General features: G+C 39.2%; 1 protein-coding gene across 4 annotated transcripts in view; it reads left to right on the top strand.

The window, feature by feature from the left end:
• The window catches only part of SLC12A4 (solute carrier family 12 member 4), a 45139-nt gene that overhangs the window by 10288 nt on the left and 20164 nt on the right, over nucleotides 1-14687 (top strand). For 3 of the 4 annotated variants that reach the window (XM_085071833.1, XM_085071834.1, XM_085071836.1), the window contains 2 exons: nucleotides 8897-8991; nucleotides 10281-10412. In XM_085071833.1, the coding sequence (XP_084927959.1) occupies nucleotides 8897-8991; nucleotides 10281-10412 (227 nt within the window). Of the gene's footprint in view, nucleotides 1-5270; nucleotides 5549-8896; nucleotides 8992-10280; nucleotides 10413-14687 lie in introns of all 4 variants that reach the window. The other variant, XM_085071835.1, reaches the window with a different exon arrangement.

The following is a 14687-nucleotide window of genomic DNA, read 5'->3' on the forward strand; positions in this document are numbered from 1 at the left end:
TTTTTTTTTTGTTATTTTCTGTAAGTTTGGAGCATATCTAGCATCCTGGCTCTCACCTTATTTCTTTCCACTTGTTCCCTGTAGGAAGTTTGAGCTGGTGGCAATACTGGCTTTTTTGCTGTTCCCATCTGCCTTCTCTCCCTCCGTGATTTGTGCCTGTGCAGTTGTTTCTTTGGCCTCTGTTGAGCTGGAGCAGGGGGCAGGTGTGTTCAAAATTGTAGTGTGTGTCTTTTGGACTTCTTTGGGTTTTTTTCTTCTCTTTTGTACTGTGAAGCCATGAAAACAATTTTCTGTGTTTGGTGTCAGAGAGAAAGGTGACTTTGAATTGAATATCACATGGAATCTGCATGCTGGCCTCATAGATGTATATGTTGCAGTCTTTCAGAGAAAGTGAGAATGTTTTATGGCAAGATAAGAGGTGTTTCCTGAGGCAAGGAAAATGCCAGAATGCTGCTCCCTATATTTTGGTCGAGGGTGTGCTGTATCTGAGGTGCCCTCATGCATGTGAAGGGATGGAGTTTCAGGGAGGATAGTCATGAGAAATGGTTTGGAGTTGTTCCACATGAAAGAACCTCTGAAGTGGATTACAGTGAAATACAAAGGTTGTTTTTATAGTGGTTTTTTCTCATCTGGCAATGACAAGTTATATTATGAAAGCTTTTAGGTGATGTGAGTTCCTAAATCCAATTTCTCAAAAGTGACTTGGCATGTTTAATTACACAGGTATTCCCGGTGACTGCACCTGCCCCATCATGTAGATAAGTCTCAGTGTGGTCTGTGCTGCTATCCAGAGGACCTCCCTGTGAATGGGCAGAATGATGGGGGTGCTGGTAATTACAAAGTGCTTAGAATCATTAAGTTAGTATTTCCTTGTGTATCATATAAACCTCCCACTTCATCCTGCTGTTGCCTTTTTATTTTTTGTGGTCTTGTATATGGTTCATCCATTAATGGGTCATCATATTCTAACGTATTGAAGATGGAAAGAAATAGATCACTGCTTTCACTTGAAAGCTGAAATGCCTGCAGGGCTAACGTCACAGAGCTACACTTTTGGTGGCATTAGCAGGTTTAAATCCCTGTCTGATTCCACACTCAGCAAGCGGCAGATTTGTGGCACATTTCTGAGTAAGTGTGCAAACAGCAGGCAGTGTGCCTCTTAAACGTGGCTGGGCTTGGATTTGACAAGTAGCATTTTCTATAAGATCCTGATATTTGTATATTTTCTTGGTGTTGAAAAGATTGTAATGTCAGGATTATATCAGTGTTGGCTTAGCTTTCTGTAAGAAACTCTTGCTTCCTGGAAGAGATCAGTCCAATTGAACATTGCAGCCAGCACTTTTTCAGAGCAGGTAGAAAAAGTTCTTTTGGGAATACAATCTTATTAAAGTTGTGCAATCCTCAGGACTTCACAGAGGAGGGATTTACTAAAGCATGTGCTAAGAGCAGGAAGAAGAATAATGGTAAACCAAGTTACTGAAAATGTCAAAGAGCTATTGCTGAAGGGTAAGTACTTTGTGTTGATATTAGCACCTAAAAGAATTGTGGTGTTCTGAAACTATCAGTGTATCTTGACTGAAGAATAAAGTCAAGGTGCTCTGAAACACTGGATTATTAAATTGTTAAATCCTTCGAGTTGCAGAGAATCAGCCAACTCGATTGGTGAGACTGTTCTCTAATCTAGTTTTGCAAAGTACAGTAGAATTCTGATAGTAACTTCACCCATGTTTATCTAGTGTAAATCCCAGATCTAGTAAATCCAAGATCTGTGCTTAATTGCACTCCTAATTTTGTACTCTGATGCAGCCTAACTATTGCATAAGTTGTTGTCTGGGAAAGTTTCTGCTGTTTCTTTGCTCTTTCAAGCAGAGCAAAAGCAAATGCCATCTTTTGAACTCTGAACTGGTTCAGAGGAATGAATGTATTATCAATAATACAGCTTTTTGTTTCATTTTTTTGGTACAGTTATGCTTTGTGTCACTTTTGTAGGTGCCATAACTGTTATTGATAAATGTGTACTGCAGTGTAGCATGTAATGAGTCTTAAGACTGTATGTGTGTTGTCCATGGAGAAAGAAGTATTTCTAATAGGCTGTCTTTTTTTTATTGTTGTTTAAAGTTATCTTTACTTCGGACTGCTGCTGACATTGGATTAGGATTTTTGCTAAATTGTTGAAAGTAATTTAAGAAAAGAAGCAATGTCTAATTTCTGTTAATGAAATTTCAAGGTAATGATATCTGCAAAAGTATAATTGTGCATTGAATTATTTGGTCTTGCGAATGAACCAAGAGAAATGTTCCATAACAGTTCTGGGAATGAATAAGAGTTTTGTTTAGTCCAGCCACATGTAAGGAACCACATAAAAAGAAGCAGATTTGGAATGTATTTGAAATCAAATTGTCATCTGCATGTTTCTTAGGTTATCCTAAAATGACAGGCTCTTGATATACTTCAGCAGTACTCTAGAGTGCTTGGCTGCTGAAATGTGGAGATACAAGGGTTCTTGGACTGCTGGCCGAGTCCAGGAAGATTGTTGAGGTTTTTCTGTTTCTCAGCAATACTCAGAGCTGCAGGTCTTGACAGCCTGTGGGTGATAAGCAGAACACTCTGAACATCACACAGCCTTTGGGAGGAACAGTGCGAGTGTTATTGACATCTTGAAAGTGCTTTCTCAAGAACTGTGTTAAAAACAAACCAAAACCCCAAAGTGTGATAAAAATGGACATGGACAGCTTTTTATATTAAAATTTTATCCATAAGGCTGTGAACAAATGCCCTCAAAATAATGTGACTAATAAAACCTGATTGTGCAATAATTTCTGTTTGGAGCAATCCCATTGTTTCTCTAATTTTTTTTTTTTTTTTCAGTAGAATACCTAAGCTGGGTGTATTCATTTGCTTCTAGGTCTTGTGAGAACAGTTAAGTGTAGCAAACCTATTTTGATTTTGTGGTCAAAAACCAAACTAAATGCTGTGTTAACTACCAGTTGTGTAGAAATTTGCAGAACATACTGACACATGAAAATGTGAGAAAGCATAAATAAATCAGAACAGAACTAACTTGCTTTCCAAAGTGGGATACATTTTTCCTACCTTAAACATCTGTAAACTAGGGTTTTATTTAGGTTAGACTCTCTTCAGAGGTAATTTGCAGCATGTCAGGGTGCATGTACAGCAGAGGCACTCCAGGGATCAGCTAATGGAGCCTGTGTGATTAGTTGGCTATAACTGCTTGCTGTTTAGATTGCTTTTACTAAGGGAAACCCAAAGCACTGCCTTGGGTATCAGCTCTGATTTCTCATCTTCGATTCCAGTGTTACTGGTAGAAATATTAGAAGTATGAATGGGGTTTTTTTTGTTTTGTTTTTGTAATTTAAAAAAAAAAGTCAGATCAAGTAGCATTCTCTGTACATGAAACTTTGTGCCCTTAACTATAACAGGCTTTGTGGCCAGTAATACTTGTGAAATAGTGTCTGAATAACAGCAAAATGTGGTGTTAGCTGCTAGACAGGCTGTTTCATCACCATGTTTTTTACTGTGGTGTACACGAAGGAGTCTGTACATGCATAGTACAATTATAGGTGAGATATTAACTCTTACGCTGCTCCAGAAATTAAATTACATGGAGGGGAGGAGTGTTGGGCAGTCCTTTGAGCTGGTTTTCTAGGAAATATCTGCTGTTTGTTAGTTAAAGGGGTAAATAAACTGGTGTGTTTCTTTGTCAAGCCGAGCATTTCAGTTCCAACTCTGACTTGTACTCTGATTTCAACTGAAATTATTTGAAGAAATTTAGCCTTATCACTTAACTCTTGGTATTTGGGGCAGGGAGGATTCTGGCAGCCCTGCATGCCATCCTCACAGGTCACAGCAGTGTCTGGAGCTTTGTCCTGCTTGCCTGCTTGCAGGGCATGTCTGAGGCTGTGCTCCTCCTGAGGTGTTCGTGCCTCTGCCACCTGGCATGTGCTCAGCTGTGTGCCTGTAGAAGCAAAGTGGCAGAAGTTTCTTATCAAAGCTCAGCCCTCTTCAGAAGAAAACATGCTTTTTCTTTCATGTTTTAACCTTGCAGTAGCTTAATTGGCATTGTTCTGTTCTCTTTTGCTGTGTGGGCCAGACTAAAGCTGGTCAGACTCTGTCTCTCCCCTCAGCATGTCTTAACTTGCCAGATGGATAAAGTTTCCCTTAGAAGTAGGTGAGCGTCTCTGAGTTGGTCATGTCCTCATGGAAAAATCTGTAGTTCTAGAAAGATGTACTAATTTCTGCTTCTTTACCTGAATGTGATGGAGTAGGGGAGTGGTGGTTTTTTGTAAGGGAGTTTAGAAACTGGCAGTAGAGAAGAATAAAACCTTGACAGGTCAAGTCATGCCACCTTCTCAATGGGTATCTTAGTCTGGCTGAGTAGACCTTATCATTGTGAAGCTTCCTGGTCTTTACAATAGTCTCACTGTGTCTAATTGTTCAGCTTTCATTTATCCTTGCTAATCTGTCTTTTAGTTACTTCCATATAGGTCTTTTTTTTGTAATTCTCTCTAAATTCTGGTTTTCGTCCCTTGGTTACTAAAGAAAACACAATGGCTTGCATGAAAGACTTGCATTCAGCATGCTCAAGCAGTGAAACTGTGTCTGTCTGGCCTAATCCTCTTCCAGAAGGAAAGCAGTAACATGAATACTGTCCTCCATGTTCTTAATCCTTCATTTATTTTTATTTTTTTTATATAAAGACAAAATTAACCTTTTGGAGAAGATCAAAATAAAACCATTCAGTAGAATATCTGCTACAGTTTAGTCACAGTGTTTTTTCTTGGCTATGAAGCAAAAGTTTGGACATCCATTTATTGCTTTTGTTCTGTCTTCTGAGTTTGTGTGTTTGCATGTGTGGGAGTAAGCACATGTCAGGTTTTTAGGTTTTGTTCCGTGGAACATCTTTGATGTTTTAAGGAACTCAGGTGATCCACAGGATGAGAAACTTGTTCTATGGACCAGTGCCATATCTGAGTTGGGGAGCTCTAGAATGTTCAGGGGACTATGGTGGAGATGTTTAGATGAACTGTGTAGTTGAAGTGGTGGCTGCAAATAGAATTATCTTTGGTTTGGTTTGGAAGAGAACTGGTAGCACTCAGAAATAAAATGCCTTAATTACTGAAAGATAATGAAGACTGAGAAGCAATGAAACAAGTGAAGAGGAAACATTAGCCTACTTGGAATACAGCTTGAATGCCTCAAAATTTGAGATCAATTAGGGACTAAGGCAAATAAATTATTCTCTGTTGCAGAGTATTTAGCTCCCTCTTTAAGAAATGTTCCTTGCAAAGCAGTCTTGCATGATGAAAACTAACACCACATAGCTACTGGCCAGGACCAAAGACTTGATAACTAAGAATGTGGAAAACTGTGCGCATGTCACGGGATGGTGCTTGCCCAGGAGACTTCATGCTTCAGAATGTAAACTGTCCTCGGGTGAAGCTGGGGCAAGAATTCCCCAGGGTAGCTTTCCGAGGTCACATCTGCTCTCTTCCAAAACTGATGGAGATAACACACTCTTCCCATGCAAGTAAGTCTCTTTGAAGCTGCTGCTGTTGCTCACTGGCAGACAGAATATACCAGACAAATTTTTTCTTGCAGTGTGGTTTCTGTCCTGTGCTGCAGTCTGGTCTGTTTTGTCAAATTACAGTTGTGATTCTTGTTGAGGAAATGGTCATTTGCTGGAGGTTTTACTCATGAAAGGGAGACACAATATGAGAAGAGAGAAAGTGAGAGAAATTATCTAGAACATGTCTGTAAAGGCAGAGATTGCAATGAACATGCAGCAATGGTGAAAGTGATTTTTGACTATGATTTAATTAGCTGTATTTAAGTTAGCAGTGTAGTAATCTTGAGTTAGCACACATCTCTGCAGCAGCCAATTCTGCTTATTGATGAAGTGGCACTAAGATGTCATTGTAAAGAACTTGCTTATAAATTTACACTCCTTCACTTCCTGTTGAAAGTATATTCTGTTTGAGAGGGACTTGAGGTGGCACTTCATTAGATCAGTAGGAAAGTTCACTTTTATTTTTGCATTGTCTGCAGTAATTAATCTGTATGTTATTTCAGGATAATGGAGCTAGTGCTGTGAATATGTTGAAAAGCCACAAGAGGAAAATGTGCCCTAGCAATTGCAAAATCAATCCTATATTTCCAGCCACTAGTTCTACTGAATTTTCTATTGTTTGGATTTCCTGGGCAAAGGGAGATGTATAAAGCCAGTGTGCAAAGGGGTCAAATTTGGAAGGAGAGTTTAATGGGAAGGATTTGGGTGATGCTTGGACATGTAAATGGAGAATGAGAGAGAAGATGGAAGCTCCTAGAGAAAGAGAGAGAGATCTTCTGAAGAGACCAATTGTGAAAAATTCACTGATGATAAAATGAAGATGCATCTAAAAAATACCAGTTAAGTTGAAGATTCATCTTAGGTCACTGGGCTTTGTCAGGCTTAGGGAGATAGTTTGAAGTAATCTTTCTTAAGTAAGGATAGATTATGTGGATTATGGTAACAAGGGCGTTTTGAAAGAACAAAACAATTATTGTTCAAAAAACTGAGATTAAATATATGAATTATCTTGGCAACAGCGGGATTTTATACCTAAAAAGATTAAGAGTTTCTGTAAGCATTACAAGTAAAAGAACGTCCATTGTACTGACTTGAGTGATCAGGTAGGGTTCCTGGTGGAAGAACAAGCACTAAGACAGCAAAGAATTACTTTAAAACTCACTCAGTGATTAAAAAAAAATCAGTCTGATTTTTCAAGCATTCAGTCACCAGAGCTAGTATATAGGATTTTCTGAATAGTATGTAGGAATTGAGGAAACAGACCAAAGTTGCTGTGTTTGATAAGTGTATTGGTGAGAAGATACTGCAGAGACCAGGGTCCTGAAGAATCAAGCAGACAGTATTTCTGTTGATGTAATAATTTGCACCATCATTTGTGTCCAATTTAATGAGTAAAAGGTATATGGCAGATAACTCCATTTCCTCAGCAAAAATTGCAAATCTACTTGAACCACAACAGGATGGGGAGACTGCAGCACACACTGCAGCAAAATTGATCTGGTATATTCCAGTATAGGCATAACAAATACAGCAAGCTAGCAGTTTTTGCAGATTTTTACCTTTGCTGAGCTTAATAATAACCATTTGATTTTGATGCTGTGTTGTTAAGCTTACTGATGTATTTCTAGTGTAAAAAATTATACAGTTACAGCAATGTGAGCATGTCTTATGTGTAGGTGGGGCCAGCAGATAAACTGAGCCCACTTGTTCAAGGCAGCTGCTCATGAACATTTTGGGGTTAGTTGTCAGAGCTGTGAGAAAGGCAGTAGGCATATAAACACAGCAGACTGCTCTCTACATATGTGTTTGGTCAACTAAGTATTTACTTCCAGAGGCTTTAAAATTCCTCTGTTCTCTGTGAATATTGTCTTTCTAATAGTTTTGTTCAAAGCACCTGTCAGCAATTTCCAGAAAACTGTGCTGCTTTCCATGCATCCCTTCTCCTCAGTAAGAGTAGGACTGAATGTTATCATAATTTTTTGGCTTATAACAATTACTTTTGTAACAGTGCATTATGTGCTGATCACTGTGTGTGTAGGGGAGGACTCTTCTCTTTGCTGGTTAGGTTCATTTTGTAAGTTGATTCAAATTTCAAAATGCAGAGATATTTTCACTTCACTTATATCAGAGTAATTTAGTGTAGCCTTGTTGAATTGATTACCTTAATCATTGAAAATATGCACAAAAAAATCCAGCTGTTTAATCTCCTGCTTTTGGTGCATTCAGTGTACAGTATTTTAACTTGGAGTATTTTAATTTGAAATAATAATTTATTTTTATTTAATTTTTAATTGCTATAGCGGTTACTTCTTTTGTAAATAGAAAAAAGTATTCCTTGGATGAATCCTTTCTTAAGGAGATGCTCTTGGAAATCATTCGTTTGTATTGGCTGAAAGAGCAGGGAGTGAAGAGGTACAGACAAAAGAAAAGAAGTTTTGTTTGTTGAGCAGAGGGTAATGGGAGACATAAGTCCAAGAACTTTTGAAGATGGAAATCAATTTAATCTTGGGTTTTTTTAGTTTTTTTTTTCCTTCAGAGGTTATTTTAAACTATAGTACCCTTGACATTTTTTTTTTCTTTCTCTTTTCTTTTTTAGTTACTACTTGCTGCAGAAAGCTTTACTGATCTTCCATGCTATCTTATTTTAAACATTGTTCATTGCATATGTGAATGCTCTGGTTTTAATGTACCTGATATTAGGTTTTAATTTAAAAGTATAAGAGGAGCCTGAAGACTGCACAGCTTAAATGTTTAAAACACAGTGTGGGTAAAGGCACGAGGGTTTTTAATGTCTGGGATTAGTGGGCATAGTGGAAAAAAAAGCAATTAAAAATAAAAAGGAGGGGGTGCTTTGGGGACTGTTTACCTGTATGGTCATTAGAGAACCTAATCTTTGAAGTGTTCAGTCTTACAATATGTATCTAATTGGTTTGGATATACAGCTCAAAAGTTGCTGTTATCATTAGCAGTGATTTCTAAATGCACAGGAACTGTCCCAGTCCTTGTCACTGCCCTATACAGGAAACAGTTACAGAAGTGAGCACTAGAGAATAAAGGCATTGTAGCTGTGACCCTGCTTGTAAATTTTACTTTGAGGTGACTTTTTATCCTATTTTAATGAAAGGGAGGAGTAGAAATAGAAATAACTCTACCTTAAGTGTAAAACCTTTGATATTGCTTACATTGTATAACTTGAGATACTAAAAAGAAACATTAAATTAACCAAATTAGTTTATTCCCTATGTATTTGTTAAGGTCACAAAGTCTCTTTCTCTGCTTATCAAAACCTGTTTCTTTTTTTCTTTGCAGGTCATGGCAACCATAAAGAAAACAGTCCTTTCCTCAATAGTACAGAAGCTGTCAAGGGAGGTGATTACTATGACAGAAATCTGGCCTTGTTTGAGGTAATTTCTAGCTTTTTTATACTTCTAATGTGCTTTGTGCTCATCCATGATGGGGGTGATTGAGCACATCTTTCTCCCCCACATTTTGTGGCTGTTTTGTGGGTGTCTGTCTGTTGTCAGAGGTGCCATAGGCAGGGAGCTGCTGTGTGGTGGCAGAGCTCAGATGTGGTGAGCAGCTGGGTCTGAGGCAGAACTATAACTGTATCCTTTGGAAAGTATGGAGGGACTTTACTGTAAGTGATGACACAGGAGCACACCAGGTGTGCAGGCTCTTCTGTGGGACTCAGTAGAGGGAGGAGAAGCCCAAAGGCCATGCTGCTCTGCTGAACAGGAGGTACATGTTGTCTCAACCCCTTTCTGGAAGGAATTGTAAACAGGTTTTTAAACATGTGAACTGCAGGTCAGATCAGAGGAAAGAATAAGAAAAGGAGTGCTTGGCTCATGGCATTCCTTTAGGGTTGATCCTGTTTGGGGTCAGTTTCTGCATCATGTACAAAGCATATATGCTACTGATCCTACCAGAAACTGTTCAAGGTGATACCTAAAGATATTATAAAGATGCAGACAGTGAAGTCTTTCTCAATTGGTTTTTATTTCCTGTGTGGAAGTTGTTACTCTTTACCATGCATTCCTTACTGTGCTATCAGACGTGTAAAACTTTCTAATTTCAAAGAGAAAGGGAAAGATTTGTTCTCGGGCTTTTTTATTCCCCTCTTGCCCCTGAACTTTCAGAAACAGAAATTGGATGGGATGAATATAAAGGTGGGAGGCCCTCCATACGTGTGGCTTTTGGGAGTTTTGTCTAGATCCACATGAATTAGATAACACAGTTTGAAAAATGTAATAAAATTGTCAGAGTGCATGCATGTCTACAATGAGTAGAGTTTAATCACTAAATCTCTGATTTGTTTGGCAACTTGACCTTTTTAAAAGTGTATCTGTTGATGTAAGTTGACATTAGAGATACATGCAAGGTACACATTCATTTTCTTACCGTTCCAAGGCTCAGACTTCATTATTGCTGTAATTATACTTTTCAGCACCTAAGTAGGATAATCTTCATGGTGCAGACATTTTGGCATAGCCTTTTCTTATCAGAGTTGCCCTCCTTTAAGAAAATTAAAATCTCTCATCAGTAGTTCAGGCACAATGAAATACTCTGTCATTCCCTGGATGATTTTCCTGGTGTGTTCTCTGGTAGCCTCAGGCATGCCCAGGAAGGCATGATCCCAGCCAGTCGTCAGAAATACTGTGAACTGCAGAAGTTGAGTTGTTGTCTTCTTCAACAGGAAGAACTTGATATACGACCAAAAGTGTCATCTCTGCTTGGCAAGTTGGTCAACTACACAAATCTTACTCAAGGTGTCAAGGAACATGAAGAAGCAGAAAATAGTGAAGGATCGAAGAAGAAAGTATCAAAAGTAAGTAAAGATTCTCTCCATGGCCAACTGATGAATGGGATGATCTCTTATGTGACTTTTGGGGAGCTGGCCTCCTTTCTGCTTTTTCTTAGCCTTTCTCAGGAGCCATGACAATGTTGCAAAGAAATGACATAGAACCTGTAGGGAACCAGCTGTTACCTGAGAATTGGGGCAGATGTGGTTAAAACTGGGCACTACAGTGCAATTCCTTACACTTGGTATAGATTTAGAGAAGGGGATAGGCTTTTAGTGGGGTACAAATAGAAACTGAACAACCCCCAGCTTTTTCCTAATGCTGTTTTAGCTGCCCAGTGGTATCTGGCACATCTCTACAAGCCTGGTAGGTAATGACACAGGGTTTGCAGGAGACAACATCTGTCTAGAGAGATGGGTGGAGGTCAGATTGGACACCCTGGGGCAGCTCAGGAGTCATTCTGGTGTCAGGCACTTAGGCAACTGAATTCTGCCCCAAAGGATCTGCATTTAGATGGTTAGCCCATTTGGGCTGGCCTTGGAATGACTGTAGCAGGTGAGGTTTGATTGTTGGTAGTTAGATTTCCATCAGGAGAGCAGTGTTTAACTGCTCCACTCTCCTCTGGCAGTGCTGCAGGTGCTTTGGTTATTGCTGCACCTGCAAGTGCTCTGGGTGCATTTTATGGCTTGCAGCCCTGTCATTTTGCTTGCAAATTCTGTTAAAAGAAAGGCTTCCTAGAAGCTAAGATAGCACTTGAATTCTGCAGGTTTTATAGCACTGCCCTGCAGAGTTTGAGCCATTTCAGAGAGATGGCAGTGATAATGTTGAAAACCAGCAGTGCTCTCAAGGAGCATGCCTGTTATCCCATGCTGAACAGCCTTGCTCACACTCCAGTTCCTTACTCTGCAGTTTTGTGCTGGGGATAACAAAGTTGTTTTGTCAGTGTGAAGCTTAAAATTCAGTTTTATTTGAGACCACGTGCACTAAAGTGCTGCAACATTGTGGTTAATGTGACATCATTACAGGACTGAGCTAAGGTCATCTGGGTGAAGTAGCTGCATTCTGGTCCTGTAAGCTGACATTAAAAAAGTAATTTAAACATTTTAATTATGATTTTCTTTTGTGTGGTACTTGCTATTTTACTAATTGCTGAGTCTTGTCCAAAGTTTTTACCCTCACATTACTAATAAGGAATGTCTGTTTTAGCATGGTTTTGGTGGGAATAATGTTAGGCATCAGCTGTTAATATGGTATTATTGCATAATCTAAAACAATTTTTATCCTCTTGCTATCAGAAGCAGATTGATTATTTCCCTAATGAAAGTAGAATGGTGGTGGATACAATAGATAGAGTCCTTGTGATTTTTGGGAAAGTTCTGATCACTTTTGTTGTTTATTTCCTTATTAATTGCCTGAGCAGAATACCAGCGTGAGGTGCAGACCAATCTTGAAGCTAATCCTTTGCTTCCCTGCTGGAAAAACGATTGGGAGAATTTGGCAATGAGACTGTAGTATAAAGTTATTTAAAGCAAATGTGTATAAAACTTCACAAGGTAAAAATGGGGCAAATAGCAGAAAACTGAGAATTTGTTTTCAATCCCTGGTGGAGTACCATGCATGGTGTGGTGGTAATATTTCTACATCCAGGTATGATTCATGCTTGTGAATTTTTAAGTTATTTACTGCCATTAGAAAGGACTATTATCTTCATTAAAGCTTTGCTTCTGTGGCAAAATGGAGTTCAGACTTAATAACTGGGTTTTCCTCCATTATGCTTTCCCATGTCCCAGAAATGTGTGTTCACAGACTTCTCAGATGTTTTCTGTAAAAGGGGTTTGGTAACCTTTCCAAAAGTGACAGTATCATCCTGTATTAATGTCTCAGTGTTTTCTGTGTAAACACTGCAGTTTCCTTAAGCCAACCTTTGCATGTCTGTCTCTGGGATAAATTACATCAGCTGCAATATCATAACTGCAGGTTGAATTTCTTCTCCCTGTCTTGCCATGAACAATATAAAATTTTAAACATCTTGCAGAATATAAGACGATTGAAAAACTTGGCCAATAATTATAACCATCAAACCAAGGAAATTCAAAAGCAGTAACTGGACAAGGACATGGATTGAAGGTATTCAGAAACAGTGCAAATGGGATTCTTCTACATGTTTGTTTTTAATCATCTTTGAAGCATATATCACTGTGCTGCTGTTACCTTCTCCTTCCCACCTGAGCATGAGAACAGAAGGCTGGCAGTCTACCCCAGCACCAGCAGGTCTGTTTTAAGTGGCTAAACCACTGTTAACCCACCTGTTTGTGAGTGCTGCACTGGGTGTGCTCAGCTGGTGTGACAAAAAGTAGCCCTGCCTGTCACTTGCTGGGATTGCCATCTCATAGACAGGATCTGGAGCAAGGCAGGTGAGGAGGCTCTAGATCTGAAATTCAAAAATGAACTGAGGAAAGCGACCTTTCAGTAAGTGACTGTAATTCTCTGAGCAGGTAAGGCAGGTCTCACTGAGAGTACCTTTTTGTGACCTAGCACAGCCCTGCCTGCCAAATCATATCCTTTCAAATTAATTTCATTTCAGTGGAAAACATCTTAATATGAACATATTATCTTGTTTCAGCAACCCCACTAAATACTTTTGGTAGTAGCATTCTGTGTTAGGTGTACATCAGGTAAAATTGACACAACTCCAATGTAATAAAGTAGAAATTGGGTTGCTTTTTCTTTTCTACATGCAGTCTTTCAAGAAAACACTTAACAGTCACTGTGCTGTAGAAATATCCCCTTCTCATGATGGAAAAAATTAGATAAACTGTTTTAGTTCATGTATCTTTAACAAGGCAGTTTGTTTCTTTGCTGCTGTCTGTCCTCATGCTACGGAGCAACTGTAAGAGCTGTCATTGATGATCAATGTCCCTGAGCCCTGCAGCCAAGTGCTTTAATAACCCATCACACTGGCACAATGGAAATAGTGTCCTTCAGACTCAGATCAATATTTACATAAATTATGTGTCTGCAGCTGATGAGAGTGAGCAGAAACATGATCTGCATCCCTGAAATTGAGACTGTTTTCGAGATTTTTCTGTCCCTTCTTGGTTGTTCTAAAACAGTGTTCTTCAAAATATCTGTCTTTTATTTCCTTTATGCAGCACGGGATGTTACATTTTTTCATGTGGTTGCTGTTGAGGCTGATCATAATAATACCCTTGTTTCAGGTCACATTCTGTTGAGACTTAGCACTGGTTTACTATCACTTAGTGATGATTAGATGCTATAAAAAAGGGTGAAGTCAGTGCAGATTACTGGTGTTAAATATTTCTGTGAACAAGCTGGTTCAAGTAATATTTCAGGTAATATTCTTATGAGTATTTTTTTCCCACAGAGTAAGAAAATCTAGACTAAACTGTTATGCCTGAGATACACTCAGTAATACTGTGGCTTGGGTTTTGGCTGTGGGCAGGACTTGGGCATTTCCTAGGCTGCTGTGCTCTGCAGTGGTCTCACAAGTGCACAGCTAATGCACAATTTCTCTTCCTCTGTGGTCAAAGTGAGCTTGTAACTTGATAGGCTTAAGGGGCCACTTAGGAGGGAGGGGGAGAAGATGATGGAATAGTGGAGCAAAGCTGCAGGGACCACATAGGGCAGAAGATAGGAAAGAGCTGAGCTAAAGTGGATTCTTATCCAAAGGAAGCAGGTTTTGGGAGGTGTGTAAAGGGCAGGCTGAAATCTCACCTGCTTTCATAGTGTGTGGAGGATTGTCACGTAGAAAACACAATAACTGTGGTCCACTTGCTTCTCCTGTTTAGGAGCAACAGGTTGGGCTTCTTTTCTTTTCCCAGATGCCAGTTTTGACAAATTCTTTAACTCTTTTATCCTGAGATACCCACATGTCTGATAAATTCACTTTGTGAGTTCAGAGATGTTGTGAGGGAGTGACTGATGGATGAATGGTCAGATAGATGATGATAAAATTATGTGGAATGTGTCCTTGAGAGGCAGAGTATGCATTAATGAGACAGTGGGAAGCCCCTGTGCTGGGCACAGTCTGCCCAGTGCCTGGCAACATTATTTAGTCCTTTCTCAGCTAATGTTTGTGCAGTTAAAGGCAGCTGGAATCAAAAGTATCTAAACCTTCCCTTCCCTGAGGAAACCAGTACACTGTAAATAATACTCCATGAAGATCCACCTCAACTACAACACTGGACTAACTCAGTAAAAAATCCGTACCTTGCCCTGATCAGGACACTTACGTAACAAGTGTCATTTCTGTTACTATCAGAAGACAACAATTTATTTTT

Source organism: Lichenostomus cassidix, chromosome 11 (genome assembly GCF_008360975.1).
Source record: "Lichenostomus cassidix isolate B80296 chromosome 11, HeHo_3.0, whole genome shotgun sequence".
NCBI lineage: Eukaryota > Metazoa > Chordata > Aves > Passeriformes > Meliphagidae > Lichenostomus > Lichenostomus cassidix.